The following is a 19,551-nucleotide window of genomic DNA, read 5'->3' as shown; positions in this document are numbered from 1 at the left end:
CTTGGGGAATTTTTTTCTGTTTTTTCAAGGAAGATTAGCCCTGAGCTAACTGCTGCCAATCCTCCTCTTTTTGCTGAGGAAGACTGGCCCTAAGCTAACATCTGTTCCCATCTTCCTCTGCTTTATATGTGGGACGCCTACCACAGCATGGCTTGCTGAGCAATGCCATGTCCACACCCGGATCCGAACCAGCGAACCCCGAGCCACAGTAGCGGAACATGTACACTTAACTGCTGCGCCATTGGGCCGGCCTCAATAATTTTTTTCTAAGTAGAAGAATTAACTTTTTAATTTTTAAAAATGTAATTGACTAGATTTTTTTTTTTTCTGGTTGAGGTGAAAGAAAGCTTTTTGCCAAGTGAAAGAAGACAGACCCCAAAAAGCTATATCCTGTATGATTCCATTTATGCGACATTCTGGAAAAGGCAAAGGACAGAGAACACATAAGTGGTTGCCAGGGGCGGGGGTGGGAGGGGCAGCACTGGGAATTTGGGGGGACGATGCTGCTGTGCTGTGTCGGTTGGAGTGGCTGTTTCAGCACTGTGTGTGTTTGTCAAAACTCAGAAGTGTACCCCACAGAGTGAATTTTTCTCTGTGTAAATTAAAATAATAATAAAGTAAGATGATCGCACAAAAAAACAAAACACATTCAGTGTAGAATATGTGTAAAATACTCAGAAACCAAGAAGAACATAATAAGCACTCATATTCTTACCTCAAGGGAGTGCCTCTGAAGATGGGAAATTTCTTCCCAGTGTTTCACAAGACACGGTGCGTACTGTGGGTTTTAAAACAAAACTGGGAGCCTACGTCGGCCTGTTGCGCGCCCCTCCCTCCTGATGTGCTGGGAGGTCCGTGATCTGCCCCGCGTCGGCCCTGGGAGCCCGGCACTGACCTTGGCCGTGGTTCTTACAGCTGCCTGGACCCCTTTCTGGACGCAAATGTTACAAGACCATGAGCCACACAGGCCCACGAGGACCATAGAGTATTCTGTTACAGCTTGAAAGCCGACAGTGTTTGCTCAGGATCCTAAAGGGCATGTTTGCAGCTTTGCCCATGAAATGGAAAGTTTTAGTGACTGGTAAGAAATTGAGAAACAGGCCTCTGTTTCTCAAACAGCACTGTTTGCTCATCTGAAGGAAGGAACAATTCCTTGACTTGAAAACAGCCCTGTGTGTTTATCCGTGGAGAGCATTTCTTTTCATGGGTGTCACTGGTTTCAGTCTGAAGTGCGGTGGGGCGCCCGGCTGTGGCTGGGGCACTGCTGTTGCCCCCAACCTGCCCTGGGACAGGGGCACGCAGTTGTCCGGCGAAAGTGCTGACTAAGCCTGGCCTCTGGTTGCCAGGGCGACGGGACAACCGGGTTGGTGGCGGGGTGGGGGGAGGGGCGGGGGAGGCTCAGAGCTCTGCTTCCTGCCCGATGAGGAGCAGCTGAGAGAGGTTCGCAAGGGTCGTGTCACGGCAGCCGGAGAAGCCATATGGTGGCCAGCTCATAAAGAGTCTTTCCTGCAGAACAGGGGGCTGCAGTCCAGCTTTTACAAAAGCACATCATAACGGTCACTTTCAGGTGGACTAGGACATCAGCGTCGTGTGTCCAGCCGGTGTAGAAATCCCTGGGGGAGCCGGCTCTGAGTTCATTCCCTTGTGGGGTCAGCAAACGCTCTTGGCACTGAGCAGACCCACCTGGTCCCCGCCTTCACCGGGCTTCCATTCCAGCCCCCATCACTGTTTATTTACCTACAAGTCCCAGAAATAACCCATTTTCTAAAATGTCCTGGTGTTCCCATGTTGTCGAGGAACAATTTCAATTCAAGCCTTTTTACAAGGACCCTTTGGAAAAGTGTTATAAATTGAACACATTTTTTAAATGGAAGTTCACCCAATCTGCACAAAGGAAAAGCAGGTTTTTATTTCTGTTCTTAATAACATCACTAAGGTACAAACAAATATTTCATTTCAAAATCCATTCGGCTATTTTCTTAGGTGAAGAGGGAAGAATATCTAAATTATGATGTTTTCCTTAATGTGATTCTAAGGGGCAGCAGAGATTATAGAAAAAACACAAGATTGTTATGTACATCCTGATTTAAAAGAGCAACAGGCAGCCGTGCATAATAATTATGGACTCAACAAATGTCTTCCCAGAAGTGTCAGAATTTTGACTGTTCCTTCTTAACGACAGTCTGGCAGCTGAGCCTGTGTGACGAAGTATTTCAAAAGGGGAGGCTCCAGGAAATGGGACAATGAATTTCTAGAATCCCTTGGCACGGAGTTAAAAAGAAACTTACATTGGGGATGTTTTCAAGTTTTTTTTTTTTTTCTGTAAAGAAGGTAAATAAGTCAGCATTCTGCCTCCAAAGTCCCTCAGGGTTTTGGCAGAGAGAACAATCTCTCTGCACCAGAATAACTATTTTAATGTTAGGATTTCAAAATATTGTCTTTATTTTTTTCATTTGTTTCTACTCACCCCACCCTTTATAATTAGAACAATCCGATCTTCCATTTTTTTGGTAGAAGCCCTGGCCACACACACTTGCATCAAGCAGAGCACCCTCAGAAGAGGATGCTGTCCTTCATCTTGTCTCCCTCGGAAGGACATTCCACTGAGGGTGGGAGCCGGCCGACAGCCGGGCTGCAGGATGCTCGTAACTGCTGTTTGCTTTCTCACCTCCCCTGTTGATTTATTCCAAGGGCAAGCTGCAGGCCGAGGGGGCTGGAAGGAAATGGGGGTTGAGGTTTGCTTCCAGGGCCACCTTCAACTCACAGATCAGCATTTGTCTTCCACGTCCCTCACCCTCACAGCTGTTTGACACGCCACCTCTCCCCCAGCTGCTAGGAGAGGGTGTTTTTTTAACCCACACTAATTATTCGTTTCAGGGAGCTGGATGGATGACCACAAGCTCGGAAAGAGATTCTCAAGCCCTTATTTTGCAACAGCCTTTCCACCCCAGCTTGGATCTAGCGGAAAAATAAAGTGGTGGTGGAGGAGGGGCGGGGTGGGGTGACCAGGGGCAGCCTTCCAGATCTTTCTGAAACTGGTCTTTAAAATCTGAACTTATAACTTTTCTCGATGTGTTGTGAATTCCCAGGACAGTGGCTCCACCCGCATACGTTGAAAAGGATCATAGAATGCTTCCAGTTCAATCTGTTTTCCAATTCCGGGAGGGAAACTGTGTTCAGGACAGTTAAACAGGCGTTTCATTAAATTCTCCTCGAAACTGTCTAAAGGAAGGGGGTTGGTATTTCCATTTTATCGCTGAGAAAACAGGCTCAGAGAAGGGAAGTAACTTGCCCAAGTCCCACAGCCAGTAGGTGAAGGGCCAAAAATCTAAGGTCTGCCTGCGTCTGCCCTCGGTTTCCTCTCTCTGCCACAGCCTGTGTGGTGGCTGCAGGAACAGACTCTGGAGCCTGATGCTGGGAAAGTTGCTTAACTTCTCCATGCCTCAGTTTCCTCATCTGTAAAATGGAGACAGTTGGGTTGCCATGAGGATGAAATGAAATAATACGTGAAAGTGCTCAGAACAGTGTTTCACGCCTAGTAAGCCACATGCAAGCATTAGCTAACATCTCTCTTCTACAACATTTCACACTGTCAGGAGCTCGTTCTACTGACTGCCCCGCCATGCCAGGTTCTTTATAAACATACTTTTAATCCTTCTAACAGCCCAGCAAGATGAGTCTCATGAGCCGTCTTTTTTCAGATGAACAAACTATCACGAAAGGTTAAGAATTGAGTCCGAGATGTTGTAGCGAGGGAGTGGCTGAGCGGGGATTTGAACTGCCGTCTTTCCAAGGACACTTTGTGTCCTGTGCCACACTGCCTTTTCTGTCCCTGGGCATGTCTAATAGCGTGGAACCATCAACAACTGCTTGGGAATTCCAGCGGCCAGTAGCCTGGAGAAAGGAGAAGACCCAGTTCTTCCGCTGAACAGACTGCCCTTCAGCGTGTCTGCCTCAGACCTGGGTAGGAGGGGTCTTCCTTCTTCCATGCGATAGTCTGTTCATAGTTTGAGAGCCAAGGTGTGCCCCTCAAGGCCCTTTGGTTAAACAGTCCCCTGCTCCTTCACAGGACGTGACGCCCGGACCCCTCGCATCCTGATTTTTCCCCTCTGGTCACTCTTTGTAAAGACCTCAGCAAAGTGTGAACAGAGCCCTGGCTGGAGCTTTGCGCTTGGAGGTTGAGTGAGGTAGGCAGGTCGGTTAGAATGACCAGAGAAGCAAGGCTGCTCCGCTCCTTGAGATGGCAAGGAGCCCTGGAGATGTCAGGCAGGTGGAACCCACAAGGCTTGTCCCTTATCTGTCATTATTTGTTGCAGTCTGCCTCCCCCTGTAGCATCCTCCGTGGGGCAGAGCAGTGTGCTGTTCATCACTGCATCCCTGCTCCCGAAAACAGTACCTGCCCCCGGCAGTCTCCGTAGTATTTTAAAAAAACACACACAGGTTAGAATGACTGACTTCTTGTGGGGGGCTGAGGGAGTCAGCTGACTCGCATTCTGAGCTAGGAGAGGTGGTGGTGGCAGTAAGAGAAAGCTTGAAGTTAGTAGGAAGGGCTGCTTTGGGGCTGGGTGAGGAGTGCAGTGTGAGATGTGGGGTCTTGGACTCCAGCTGGACACGTTTCTTTAGGAGTTCAGGGCTGGGAGAGGGCAAGGGTAGTGGCTTGCTGCGGCTGTGGTGGTCAGGGAAGGCATCCTGGAAGAGGTGCTGTAGCAGACCCGCCAAGGGTGGGTGAGATACGGCTAGATGAAGAGGGACCCAAAGTACTGATGAGTGTAGGAACCCGAAGACTTGTTTGGGAGGACAGGGTGGGTGGTGGTGGTGGGGACACTGGGAAGGGATCTGTGAATAGACCTGTTGAACAGGGGCAGAGTTGGGGTATGAGAGACAGACCAAGGGGCTCGGATGTGCCTCCAGCTGGGCGTTTGCTGTCCTGCCTGGACTGGGGAGCTGGATGGAGTGTGGGCCGAGGGCAGCTGCACCACCAGCTCTCCGATTGGAGGCCTGAGTCCTGCCCTGGCCCAGCCCTGGCCAGCTGTCCCCTGTTTCTGGTTGGTTTACCTGGTCCGGTGCCCCATCTTCTGTCTTTGCTCCAGCTGTTTTAGCTCAGTCACTCTTCACCGCTGCTGCTCCGTCAGACGAAGGCCAGGTGCTGGCTTTAATTTCTGCCGGTACAAGGACAGCGGATGTCATGGCCGCCAAAATCATGCTGAGGCTGGGGATTAATTTTATACCTAAATTTAGTCTTTAAAAAAAAATCCTCCCTTGTTTGCATGGGGATGTGTTAGTGAGGTTACTTCTTTTATTTCCAAACCTTGGATTTTGTATTGCTTTTTTTCTCCTTTCAGTTCCTAAGCGGAAATAGGAAAATATTTTCATTCAAAAAAAAAAAAGGCTAGTCTTTTAAAAATTCTAAATATGAAACTATTATATTATAAAATTGTATGATAAAATATAATTGAGATGAAACTTCTCACCACTCTCCCTTTATGTTAAAAACGAATTTTATGTTATATGAGAAGGTTTACAAACCTCTCCTGGTTAAAAAAAGAATTTGTTTTCTTAGCCCTGCTGACTCATGATGAATCTCACACTTTGGTTTACTCCTTCCGAGGTGACAGAGGTGACAGTTGACCGGGAAGAAGTGTGACACAGCTCAAAGTGGATTGGTTCCACATGATGGTGTGACTTTTAAGATTGTTTATTTTTGTTTTGGGTTTTGTTTTGTGGGGTTCTAATACAGAACATGAGATAATAAAAGTTAACAGGTGTTTAATGATCTTGTGTGCCAGGCACTGTTCTAAGCACCTTGAATGTATTCCCTCACTTTATCATCACAGCAGCTCTGTCGGGTAGATGCTGTTATTATCCTCACTCTACAAATGAGGAACAGAGGGGTTAAATAACTGGCTGGGAGGTGGCAGGGCCAGGTTCAGATCCAAGCATTCACCCCAAATCCTTGCTCCTGACCACTCTGACCTCCTGCTCATCTTCTGTGTCAGGAGCAGGAAGAGTGCAGTGGTATCATTACATGAGGATGGAGTTTGCACCTGGCTAGTTAGGATGTATACAGTAGGCTGTTACTTCACTCATTTGTGCTTGAAGATGAGAATTGAATGTTCTTAGTTTATTTTTTCTTTTATTACTAATCAAAATTTAAAATATTTCCATTTGAACTGCAGTCATATTTTTTACTTATTCGTTGAGCAAATACTTACAGACTGTCGTAGGGGCTGGGTGGACTCTGGGAGTGCACATGACAGGTGGGATCTCTTGCCTCCTGGAGCTCCATCGTGATGGGAACGACAGACCAGAAATGCAGACGTTGCTGTGAAGAAAATGTCCTCTAGTCTCTGGAGAGATGGCGTTTGTAGGCGACAGACGTGAAATGAGGAGGGAACTTGGGGGAGATCTGAGGAGCGTGTTCCAAGCAGAGGGCACAGCTGGTGCAGAGGCTGGACGGGAGGAACAGCGGGAAGGGAGTGAGCAAGGGGAGCATGTCAGAGATGAAGAAGGGCTGTCATGCAAGGCTCCATCCAGGGGGTGAGGGAGCAGGCAGATTTCGAGCAGGGCACCAATGTGTGGCTGCTTTGAGAAATGACTTGTGACCCAAGAATAATCTTGGAGAAAGTGTTGCCCCTATATTAACTTTCTAACTCAGACTAGCCTAATTTATATTTCAAAGTTATTATTCAGGTACATCCCACACCCTTTCTATATTCTGTCTCATTTGTTAGTCATTTGAAGGTGGGAAATGATACTGTGAGGCCCCACAGAACAGAGCATCGCCTCCCAGGATGACGTGGGGTCAAGTCTTCAGAGTAGTGAGGGAAATGACTTCGAGGCTGAAGAGTGGGAACTTCAGTTATCTTTAATTTAAAATAGAGGGAACAGAGGTGAAATGGCCCAGTGAAATGTTTTCCCCAATATAGTGTAGGTTGTTTCAGCTTTGGTTATTGTAAGTAGTCCTTTTGAATTTTATTTATATATTTAGTGACACACAAGCATTCCTTTAAAAATTTATATCATATCTATTTGAAATATACCAGGAATAATTTAAATGAGGAGGAAAGTTTAGAACTGTATATTTTATGTCTAGTTTCTTATAATTTTTATCATAATTTAAACATTTTATTTTCATATTACATGTCATTATAGATGACAAATAATTCATATGCATTATGTATATATTTTTTTATCCCATGAAATTCCAGAAATGTTTCTTATTACATTTAAATTCAGGCCACCTGGCTGTTGCAAATTCAGCCAGCATTTTTAAGGCATATGGTCGTAAAATTTTGTGAAGTATGAAGAAATGAAGCAATTTCTTCAGCTTGTATGTTTAAGAGGTTATGTGTTTAGGGGTAAACCCCCCATTTATTTAGAGTGGTTGGAGAATGGAATATTCTAATTGAAGTTGATTTTTTGGATAATGAAGATTATTACCCAAAGGACCTTTGCATTTACAGTTGATAAAGAACTGCAAATTATGTCACTGACTAGATGTTTTCATCTAGTGAGTCCTGTGTGTGCATGTGCTCGAGGGGTGGCGGGCTCACTCCTGTTCTGTATGAGGCCTCAGGTCAGCTTTGGTCGGAGAATAAGATTCTAATGCTCGCTGCCTGCCATGTAAAAACAACTATAAGGAAATAATTCAGTTTTTCTAGATTTAATTCAGAAGATACTTCCAAGATTGGGATTATGGACTAAAAGCTTTTTGTTTGCTTTTTATGGATTATTGAATAAAATGTATGTTAATTAGGTATTTATGTTAATTATTTATGTTAATTAAGTCTTCTGATTATTTGCAATCTGAATGAACAGAAGTGAACCAGGAGCACTTTCTAGACAGGGCATTTATTTCAGTCTAATTAACAATGTAGTTTCTTATCGATCAGACCTCTCACCGTTTATGAGAGTCATGCTGCCATAACTCCTAGTAACAGGGCAATGAACTCTAGTAACCCCAAGTTTTATGGCTGATGACTTCACTAGACTTGTCTAGACAGCACTTACTCGCTAAAATCATAGCATGTTAGGGCTGGAAGAGATCTAACGAAGATACTGTAACTTAGATGGCCTGAGTGTTCTGTTTGCCATTGTAGCCATGGTTCTGGGGTTTGAGGGATGGTGAGACCAATGACTTCAGCCTGGAAAGTGGGAAACTGATAGGCATAAATATGGGATGGGCCTCGCGTGGGTTTGGGATGCAAGTACAAACATACAGAAGTATTCTCTGGGAACAACAGCAAATTTGAAAGAAATTTGATGGCTGGGTTGTGTTTGTCAAAGTGGCAGAGGCTCTCTGGAGGCTATACCTAGAGAAAGTAATTGCAGGCAAATTCGTACCTTTTTGGATGGACTCCTCCTGGCAAAGCAATTCTAGCTTAAAAAAAAATAATGCTAGCGTTCTAATTTTTGCTAATGAAATCCATATGTTATCAAACAGCCTATTGTCAGTGGGTTTGGACTCAATCTGCGTGGTCCCCAACCTTCAGCCATTTTACTCCAGTCAACAACAAAGTTAGTCAAATAGAAAAACTGATTGACTAACAAACATTTTAAGTGGTTGTTTTGCTCTCCTGGCTGTTGACATAAAACTGCCAGATGTGGTTTAATTTCGGGCTTGAACTCTGTAGTCCCACAGCTTTACTGGCCTCTAAGTGGCAGAGACCAGAATGTACCTGCTGGTCCAGGAGAGTCCAGTTGTTTTGATTGACTTTGGTTTGGTCTCTGCAGCACTTGGGGTATAAATAGCCTTGTCCCTGAGAAGGCGTCTTGAGGCCTTTACAGATTTGGGTATTTAAACAATTGGATGGGTGGGACAGTGGCTGCGTCACTGCCCTGAGGGCAGACGTTAGCTGAGCTTCTCATTAACTTTGTGAATGTTGAGAAGGTGACTTATGCCTGTAAGACTTTGTTCCGAGAAAGAACACTAATGATTTCCTGATGATTTTGACTTATTGGGAATAAACGGAAAGTGTTTCGTGTTTTGTATCAGTTTTCATGTCAAGTATACTTTGCTCCAGTCTGACAGTGAATGAAGAACTCCTGCCTCTCCCTCTGCTGTCATTTCTGTAGGAAGCCGCCCTCTGTAGGCAGCTCCCCATGGAAGCCGAGACTCTGGCCTCGGTTCAGGCTGCTGTCAACCCGCCTGCCATGACCCCGGACATGAGATCCATCACTAATAATAGCTCAGATCCTTTCCTCAATGGGTAAGTTAACATTTGGAGGCCACTTATTTTGGCTTTCTTTGTTCTGTGGTCTAGAGTGTCATGGGTCTTTGTTTATGTTGGAAAAAGATGGGGAGCTTGGAAGATTGGGGCGAGGATAGAGGGAGGAAGAGGACGAAAGTGGCAGAAAAAAGAAAAGCAGAGGAAGTCATCTACCTTTCTTGGTTTTTAATCTCAAATTTAAGTATTGAGGATGTGACACGGAGTGACCCTCTAGTTGATAATTTGAAAATGAGAATGAACTTATCATTTCAATGGGGTGGCCCCATGTAGGAATTATTTGAAAGAACCTTGGGGTTTTATGTAGCCAACAGGGGGATAAAAGCATGTCATGTGGCAAGTAGAGAACAAGACAATTAAGAGATGATGTTTATGCTGAAATGTGAATAAGGTTTATAGCTCAGTTAATGGTGTTATTCAGTGTCGATTTCCTGGTGCTGATAATTGTCCTGCGGTTGTGTGACGTGTCCCTGGGGAAGCTGGGTGAAGGGCCCATGGGGACTCGACTCTTTGACATCTTTTATGTGGGTCTAAAATTATTTCATAATAAAAAAAATTAATTAAAACAGATGATGTTTTGAAATATGAGACATATGAGCAGAGGAAAAGATCATTTAGCCAGAAACGTCTTCATAAGTAGAAGTAGTCAACCTTCATTGTAGTCTTTTAAACCCAAATAAAGGGAAGTTCTCTGTTTCCTGTGTCTTTCCTGCCCTTGGAGAGGCTTCTGGCAAACAAACAAATACAATTATGGAAGTTATTGAAAATAGAGAGATGAAAACAGTAACCAAAGTAATGAAGGAAAGGAGTTTTTAAGTTGTTGACTTAAAAGTATTTCAAATATGCAGAAAACTATAAAGACTAACATAAGATTTACCCATGTACCCAGCACCCAGATTTGCCATATTTCCATTGATCTTATTTTTTTTTTAAAATAAGCATTACAATTAATATTTAACCCCATCCCAGCCACCACTCAAATCCATTTCTTTCCCTTCTTCCCTTCCAGTGGAAGCCACTAGTTAGAAATTGGTGTGTGTCCATCACATGTGGTTTTATACCTCTCCTTGCCTGTTAGTGTGTGTATCCAGAAGCAATATTCAGCGTTGTTTTCTGTTTTTAAAGTTTACATAAATGGTATTATACTCTATGTGTAGAAGAGTGTTCAAATTATTATTTTGAGATGAAAAGGAAATCCATGTCAATTTACTGTGAATGGCCAGTTTTATTAGCTTACAATTTATTAATCTCATTGACATTGGGATGCATGTTTCACAATTAAAGGCGAGGCAAAATCTGCCTCTTCGTTACCTGGCAAGTTGGGCGGAATGAGAGAGCGGCCCTGGTTCAGGGTTTGCATGACTGTTGTCCTTCCCACGTCTCCTTCTCGGGCTCACTCTGCGCATCCGCCCTTTCCTCTCCAGGGGCCCGTATCACTCGAGGGAGCAGAGCACTGACAGTGGCCTGGGCTTAGGATGCTACAGCGTGCCGACAACTCCGGAGGACTTTCTCAGCAACGTGGACGAGATGGACACAGGTAGGAGCACGGCCTGCGAGGATGTGCCGTGTGTTGGCAGTTTTAAATCGTCTCTTTTGTCATCTCCGTGTGAAATCCAACCAGAAACACTTAATCTCAACAATAACATACAATGACACCTGAAAAGCCACCCAAACCCCGGGCACGGTTACTAAACTTTAGTTCCTTTCCCATAGTTTATAGAAATAGTTTTCCATGGGCACAGGAGTCTAAATTCTGCTCTTTTCCCGTTTTTGCTTGTCCTTGCTCTGGAGCCCCTACCTCGCAGCTGCATCAACGAGCCATTGTCCATTTTGTCCCTTCTCCGCAGTGGACTGCTGACACGCTTCTGGCTTCCAGTCGTGATGTTCGGGCCGCTCTTTTCTCTTGAGAATCGGTGCTGGGTTCTAGTTCCGCTGAAGTGCAGATTTTTTCATGCCATTCGCTGCGCTGGGGAAGCAGTTGGCAGTGGGCGTTTGGAAAGTTAGGCAGCTTCAGAGGATTGATTCTGCATTGTCGGCTCCAAGTGCCCGGTGGCAGCAACGTCCTCCCTCGAGATTAGAACGCCGAGTCAGAGGGACTTTCGCCTTCAGGCCCGGCCTCCGCTGGCTTCCAGCTGCCTCACCTTTTCTCCTCTTCTCAAGGAGCGAGGCCTCCAATGGCAAAAACCGAATTTGGCCTTATTTGCCAAATCTAGACTTAATTATCAAAGTCCTAATCTCCCAGAAGATATTCTAGAATCAAAAATAAATGATGGCTGAGGTGTCCACTCTTGGGAGTTTTTCATGCAAGTTCCTTCTCCGTCATCACTGACATTGAAAATTAATTGTTCTGTGGTGAAAATAATGCCTTTCCCCAACACCACTGTTAGTAGTGCCTGTGTTTGCTGCGCTCCAGAGCCCTTCGTGCTCTGAGTCCAGATGATTGGTCAGACGAGAGTCAGGCTTGGCCAGGGTTGTGCGGTCAGGTGTGCGTGGAGGGCCATCCCGGGGGCTCCCTGCAGGCCACCATCTAGGGTCTGGAGGATCCACACAGGCTGTCTGGGGAGGAGTCGCCCAGGGCCAGTTGGGAAGTTTGTTTTGTTCTTCTTCAATTTATTACTTCAATTTCCCCCTCCCTCCCTCTCCTTCATCTCTCTCTCTTTTGTGGTGTGAGATTTATCTTGACCTCTTTGGAACAACCTGATAAGTGACTCCTTCCTATGTTTAATAATTGTTTGCTTTCATCTTTGAAACACTGGGAAGCCAGTAAAGATAAAACGTTAAATAAGAAGAGACTCAGGAGATCTGAATCTAAGCCTGGCATTTAAAAAATATGTATATTCTGTTCTTTGGCTTTTTAAAATGACCTCGAGTGGGTAAGTAGGGAATGTTTTGAAGCCAAAATGTGGAATGAAGTGGGCTCCTGAAAAGAACAGAGTCTATGCAGACGGGCACCTAAGCTGACTCTTTGCTTCTCCACTTACTGGTACTGACTTTGGGGAGGCACGTATGTTCTGGGGCTTCAGACTTCTCTCCTGCAAAGCAGGCTCACTCCACAGAGTGTGAGGAGTCAGGAGATCACGGAGCTTGGGGCACGGTTCCCTCCCGCCTCCTAAGAAGGCTGAGTGAACGCACAAATTGGACTTGATAAACATTAGGGTTCCGAGTCAACCTGGCTAAGTGAGTGTCAGCCCATGGAGTTTCGGGCCATGTCTGTGAACTCTTTATAGGAAGTGGGCATAGACCCTCTCAAGATGAGAAATGTCATTTATTCGGTAACAGGGTGAGGAAGAGCTGGGGTGGGCAGAGCTAGAGAGTGGCCACACAAGGCCTCTTTGACCTGCTGACCACAGGCTGAAGGGGAACAAGCCAGCCGAGCGCTCCCTCTGCCAAACTCACGTGGAAACAACAGCTGGACGTGGTGTGAGGACAGAGTAAGGGGAATAGCAAGAGCAAAGGCTGGAAGTCATCCGTCCTCCCGGAATAGTCTGCAGTAATCACACTCTTTTAAGAATTGCCTGGGTTTTGTCTCTTCCACTTTTTAAATGGATAAAATTGCAAAAACCAAAAAGATTACTTTGAGATTGCAAAGTTGCTCCAAAGAGAGATATTTTAAGGCTGTTAACCTTAAGGAAGAACCTTAACTAGTCTCCTCATACTTGCCGTGTCTGAGGAGACAGGACAAAGAGGAATTCTCTAAAACAAAGAGATTTTGTTTGGCTAAAAAATGTATTCTTGAGTTCTTAAAAGGTTAAAATGGGAAATCAGTAGAAATGAATGATTCTAACCGGAGATGAAAGAAAAAGATCCAGCGCGAGGGTCAGATAATTGTTCAGGGTAGACAATTCTTTTAAGCCTCATTTCCATCTGTTATACTCTAGGGGGTAGAAAAAAGTTATTCTGGATTTTCTTTTGTGTTTTGATGTGGGTTTTCAGTATTGGTATACCACTATTGAGGGCATGTTGTTGAACTTGGTTTAATTTTTCAAATTGCTGCCTTTTGCAATGAAAATCCTATAAAATATTGCCGAGTCATTGATATTTTATGTTATAGAGAAGCCACTAAGCTTTGCTGTCACCAAAATGCAAGTTTGATATGTTTTCCTCTTGTTTGGAGAGATGCATATGGTCTCCTTGAAAAATGCATATGGTTAAAGTGAATTTTCCCCAGTTTTGCTCAGAATAGTGAAATTTCTACATACGCTTTTCGGGAAGGCCGCTGTACTTGTAACACACAAGCTAATTTAACAAGTTTCTTAAAAATGATTCTGTGGTGGAAGCTGGCTTTGGTTATCACTGCCCCTCAGTCTTGAGGTGTATTTCACCCTTTTAGACAATTGATGGGGCCATTCGAATGAACGGGTGGTTCTGATCCCGTGTAATTTGCAGTGATTGAGTTCCTAGGCTTTTCTTTCTCTCAGCACAATCAACAAACATTTATTTTATTTTTGTATTTGTGTAAGTTTGTGTGTTTCAATGATGTCCAGAGCCATGGATGTGTGGCAGACGTTATATGGCACTTTACTCCAATTTGTGAAGAAGGTACTCTAATCCCAATTTCAGATGGGTAAACTGAGGGTCAGACGAGTTAAGTGTGTCTAAGGTCACACGGCTGAAAAACTCCATCTCCTGGCACAAAGGTCAGTACATGGTCTCCTGTACTGTTACTCACAGAGAATGTGTATTCTTCATGTCATATCCCAGACACGACTTCCCTCCAGAACAACATGTTCTTAATTATGTTCTGCAGACTCTAGTTCTCTTAGGTATAAATTCTGCCAAAATAGGATTAGATGATTAAATAGGTTTAGGTAATAGTGGTTTAAACAAAATAAAACAGATTCCTTCACTACAAGACTTCTCAGACCCTTAATGTGCTCACATGCCTTGTGGCTCATACGTATTGTTAGAATGTCAATTATTGCGGTGCGGGGGGGGGGGGGGCGAAGGGAGGGGGATGACCTGCAGAAGCCACTTGACAAAATATTTTGAAGATGATCCCTAGAACCATCAGTGGAGGCAGCTGTTTAATAACATGGTTAAAAGAAATTCCTCACTACTCCCTTTGAACATAAAGAGGGCAGATATGGGTAAATCTAAGCTCACAGTTAAATCTTTAGATTATAGCTGTGTGATAAGGTGTTTATCACAGGCAGGGCCTCTGCACTCTTTCCCAAAACAGCTGTTCCTGCCGCTTCACGGGAAGGCACAGATTGTAGGTCAGATCCACAGTGCCTTCACGTGCTCCTTTCCTGTCTTCCTGGACCTGTCCATTCTGGACCACATCTACCCAGACAATTAAAGATTCACCCAGCATCTCTGCATTCTTTATGGGTGAGCATCGCCAACTCAGTCTCAGTCATGTGGTAGCTGAAATTTTGCACAGAAATGAAATATTAATCTTCTTTTTAAATGCTGGCGAAGTGGAAATGAAGATGAGAGTTGTGTTAACACTTGAACTGTCCCTCTTTGAAGAGCTTCGAAAAAGGAACTGAAATGGTTTCCTTTCATTCTGTTGTAGGAGAAAACGCAGGACAGACGCCCATGAACATCAACCCTCAGCAGACCCGCTTCCCTGATTTTCTTGACTGTCTTCCGGGAACAAACGTTGACCTGGGAACTTTGGAATCTGAAGATCTGATCCCCCTCTTCAATGATGTAGAATCTGCTCTGAACAAAAGCGAGCCCTTCCTAACCTGGCTGTAATCAGTACCATTGTAACTTGGATGCAGCCGTGACCTGACATTTCCTGGGCCTCTTGGAAAAGGCGATCGAGCAGAGCCCGTTGCAGATGCACCACTTTCTGCCTCCATGACTCGTGCTCCCTCCTTTCCATGTGGCCAGTTTAATCATTGCCTGGATTTGATTGACAGTAACTTAAGTTAAACACAAATAAATATTCTATTTTCATTTTCTGCAATCCTGCATTCCTGTGATGGGTTATGCAGATTTGTTTCTGCAGAACTGATTATGCAGAATTGCTTCTCCCTTTTTCTCTCTGCTGCCCCATGACTAAGCTTTGTGAGTGTTAGTTGAAATTTATACATCGATTGATTATAAACTATAAAAAGCTGACCACAGGCAGTGGCTTCTGACAGGTGGCTCGGTCCAGGAAATGTACACAAAATTAGACCTGATTTACAGTTTCAAAAACTGTATTGATGACAGTAGTACCAAATGCTTTAAAAAATATTTAACTTGAGCTTTAAAAATCATTGTATGGATAGTAACATTCTGCTGTATGGAATACAACGTCATTTTGAATCCATGCTGGTTCTGATGGTTCTTGTTGCTTTATGTTTAGAAAGGCACACGGTCCTATCGTAGTTTCCGCTTCATCGTTTTACTGCATAGCATCTAGACAACTAGTCCTTCAGCAGGAGAGGGGCAGCAGCCTTAGACACAGTTCCTACACTACAGATCTTATGAAAGAGACCAGTTTGGTATTAATTATGAGCATTTATTAAACAAAACTTTTTAAAATTGCAAGTTGGATTTTTTAAAAATTGCAGCTTAGAATTTGATGTTTCTTTTATAAAGCACGATAATTTTGTAGCTGATGGCAAAGGGCAGCCAAATGTTTTTGATACATCAGTGGCAACTGTATTTCTGTCTTTTGAAACTGTTCTGAAGACATCAGGACAACATAGCTTTCACCCTGATGGCACACACAGTAAGCTGTTGCTTTTTAAATTCTGAAGCCTTGTCCGTTTTGCTTTCAAGATTTTAAGTGTTTAAAATAATCTCATCTATGAAACTGTTTGAAGGATGAAGCAGATCTCTGACTGACGTAAAAAAATGCCCTCTGAGGGTGTATGGTGGAGACATGTTTCTGAATTCAGTAAAAGTGATTCCTAAGTGTATCATCCTAACCCTGTTTGCTATGGTTGGTATAAAAAGGCATGAAATATGTACTCAATACCTCTTATGTAACCAAAAACGTTTTTTCTTAGCTTTTAAGGACTGAGAGAGGTCAGGTTCCCCTGGCACGCACTCTGCCTGCATTGCCAATGAAGTCCTCAACTGTTTAATATTTTAAACTGACATTATTTATAATCTATGAATTTAATATCTTTTTTTGAAAGACATTAATAATTCAGGTCTCTGAGAGGAAACTTTCAATTCCCAAGGGGGCTTATTTTTCGAGGGGGGGGGACTCTTAAATAAGATCATTTTTGGTCTACCCGAATATAAACGGGCAGAATACATTTTATCTTGTTGGAAAGGAGGCACGTGAAAAGGTCAGAGGCGAAGTAGCGAAGTTATGGACTCTAGTGGAAAGGATACGAGTTGTGAGATGGAAATAGACGAGTTAGAGAACCCCAAAAGCAAGACAAGCAGGAGGATGAGCGGTGCCCCCAAAGAACAAAGCAACCATTTTCTCCTACAACCTTTATAGCGAAAGGCTGTTGTAGAAGAAAAGCAGCTTTGGTGCACGTTAGGGGGTGGGAGGGGGAGACGGGGCACATGCTGCTCTGTCCGTGCTGGTGCTGAGCAGGCGGGCGGACAACAGCATGAACCTGCCGTTGCTTCCAGCACAATGAAGCGATTTCTTTTTCCTGAAGGACCCGTGGTTTCTGTTCCTCTGATTCCTTCTCTCTCTAAGTGCTCTGAGAGAGATGGGGGTAGGTGTTTATGTTGCTACTAAATTGAAGGGAGCACTATTTCTTTTTCTCTTTTGTTCTCAATAATTGCAAAAAGAGTTGTACATTCTTTCTAAGGAAAAAGAAAGAAAGAAACAACAAGGGACCTAACAAAACTGAGCAGTGTTACTGTATTTTTAAAAAATATTTTTATAGACTCATTTTCAGGTTATTAAACATAAAAGAAACAGATACCCCTCTTTTTTTTAAGTAGTTAAAGCATCGGTGATTTGTATTATCGATTTTTAGAAGTAATTTCCTAGTAAGCTTGTGGCATTAGAAAATACTAGAAGTTTTAGTGAAATTAGTTTGAACATTTATTAATGAATATAACATATTTTTTCAGAATTAAATATGGACCCTGACTATGTGTTTACTAATAGATAAAACCAGATATAATTTTTGTTTGTTTCTAAGGCCATAAAATATGGTCTTTGTTAAAGAACACTAAAGCTAGAAATTTAAAGTAAAAACAACTCTTTAGAGGATAGTTCCTATTATTGTAGGTGTTAAAACCCCTCCAGAAGTCATGATAAGGTGCTATTTATACTATGTTTCTTATTAGAAAACAACTGCCAGGATAGTTCGTCTTTTTAGTCCTAAATGAATCAATTTCAACATTTCATCCAATAATTTTGCTGTAGCAAAGGCATATGAAAAATTGAAATTGAAAAATAATTTCAGAGCTCTTTCTTTCAAGCTATTTTTTTCCTGATAAAATGCATTTTCTTGAAGTAAATACATTGTCAAAACCTATTTGCAATTGTATTAAATCTAAGTAATTGTTAGTGTTTCACCATGATCTTTAGGATGTGAAATGCCATTGCTTTCACTGATTCTACCATATACGAGAAGCACATAAAGCAGAGTGAAAAACTGAGTGTGCTGGGGCGCTGGTGACCCGTGCCTGGTGGGAGAGCTCTCTGTAGAAGTGTCGCTCGTTAAATGCTGTGTTTTCATGACGTAATAGAAAGGAACTTCTGAAAGTACAACTTTCATGAAAAAAATAAGCTGTTAAAAAAAGGAAATTGTAGATTAATTTAATTGGGAAAATGGGCGATTGACAGAGACCGGTTCCCTAACACACTACGTCGTTTATGTGCTCAGACTTTAACTTGTAAAAACTTTCTTCTCCATTTTGTAATATGACCTACATGTGTTTATTTTTAACTTAGCTGTATGTATGGAAAGTACGCAGCCAAGTCGATCAGATCAAACCATTTTGCCTGGAGTTTGGTACTGGTTTTACTTCTCTGATTCTGTATAATAAAAATAAATACAACTGAATTTCCACGTGGAGCTTTGTCTTTTCATGATTCATGCCGAGGGCTCTGGGTGGGACTGAGGCGAGGCTTATGTAATTCTCCTGGCAGACAATGAAAGGAAGAATATTGTGTAGGCAAACATTTTTTTGGCTCAAATCTCTCGTCTTCCATATTCTAAATATCCACAGTGTTCTGGTTTGCACTTTATTTGAAGTAACCCGCTGAGATTTTTTTTTTAGGGGTGTATATATATATATATATATCACACTGTCCTTCCAGTGCCCTTGCAGATTTGACTGGGGCATCAGAGCTATAGGATTCAGTCTGTCCTCTGTCGTTAACAATATGGCCTGGCTTCTGGTTGTCAAAACTGCAAACCGCTCCTTGTTCCTTCTGAGTGTGAGCTGGTGGCAGAATATTTTCTCTGTTGAGTCCTTGGTCTTCACTGTCACGATACCTCTGTCCACTCCACAGAGACACTAGGTGAGAGCACTGAGCAGAAGTGAGTTTTTAAGCAGAAACTTTCAGCTAAACAGCAGAAAGAGGAAATGCTGGTGGAAACAACTTAGCAACACTCCACAGTCTGAGTCTCACACATCTTTTTGAAAACTACGTTTCATCGTCACTTTTAAAGTAATGTGGTCATTCTTGACAGTGTTATAAATACCAACATGTATTAAGTAAAAAGGAGAAGTTCTCTATCCTCCAAATCTCAGACTTTTAAAAAGTATGATTTTTTTTCCTATGGCATAAGTTGGATTTAACAAAAGCAAAGCACTTATACGTGCTGTTTTGAAGCTTTCATTTTTTTCCTCTTAACAATGACAATATTACTAATAGAGCGTTTTTGCTGTGCCAGGCACTATGCAAAACACTTGATATGTATCATCATTTCATCTGCACGGCAACCCTGTTACTTCAATAATATTGTCCTCACTTTAGAGATGAAGAAATTGAGGTTGAGAGAGGTTAAGTAACTTGTATAAGGTCACACAGTAAGCAAATTTATCCAGTATCTCATGGTCATCTTCCCATGCCCCTGCATAGAATTGGATACTTCATTTAATTTTTAATGACAAAAAAATATTCTCTTGTGTGGATGTCTCCTGTTGGTAGCCAGTTGGTTGCTTGGGGTTTTTTTTTGCCTTTACAAATAGTGTCACAGACACAGTCTGCTCCTGTGTGAATATGGCTAGAGAATAAATTTCCCGGGAAAGAAATCGCTGCATCGAAAGGTAGGTGACTGGGCCGGCCCCGTGGCCGAGTGGTTAAGTTCATGTGCTCCGCTTCAGTGGCCCAGGGTTTCGCTGGTTTGGATCCTGGGCGTAGACATGGCACCGCTCATCAGGCCACACTGAGGCAGCGTCCCACACAGCACAACCAGAAGGACCTGCAACTAGAATATACAGCTATGTCCTG

General features: G+C 43.2%; 1 protein-coding gene across 1 annotated transcript in view; it reads left to right on the top strand.

Moving 5' to 3' along the window:
• The window catches only part of WWTR1 (WW domain containing transcription regulator 1), a 119,687-nt gene extending 101,527 nt beyond the window's left edge, over positions 1 to 18,160 (top strand). The window contains exons 4-6 of the mRNA XM_044755246.2: positions 9,076 to 9,209; positions 10,652 to 10,764; positions 14,746 to 18,160. Of these exons, the coding sequence (XP_044611181.1) occupies positions 9,076 to 9,209; positions 10,652 to 10,764; positions 14,746 to 14,930 (432 nt within the window). The 3' untranslated portion in view covers positions 14,931 to 18,160. The remainder of the gene's footprint in view (positions 1 to 9,075; positions 9,210 to 10,651; positions 10,765 to 14,745) is intronic.
• Positions 18,161 to 19,551: the final 1,391 nt, after the last annotated feature.

The sequence above is a fragment of the Equus asinus genome, chromosome 21, assembly GCF_041296235.1.
Source record: "Equus asinus isolate D_3611 breed Donkey chromosome 21, EquAss-T2T_v2, whole genome shotgun sequence".
Classification (NCBI taxonomy): domain Eukaryota; kingdom Metazoa; phylum Chordata; class Mammalia; order Perissodactyla; family Equidae; genus Equus; species Equus asinus.
The sequence above is the reverse complement of the archived record's forward strand: the minus strand, read 5'-3'. Positions and strand labels throughout refer to the sequence as shown.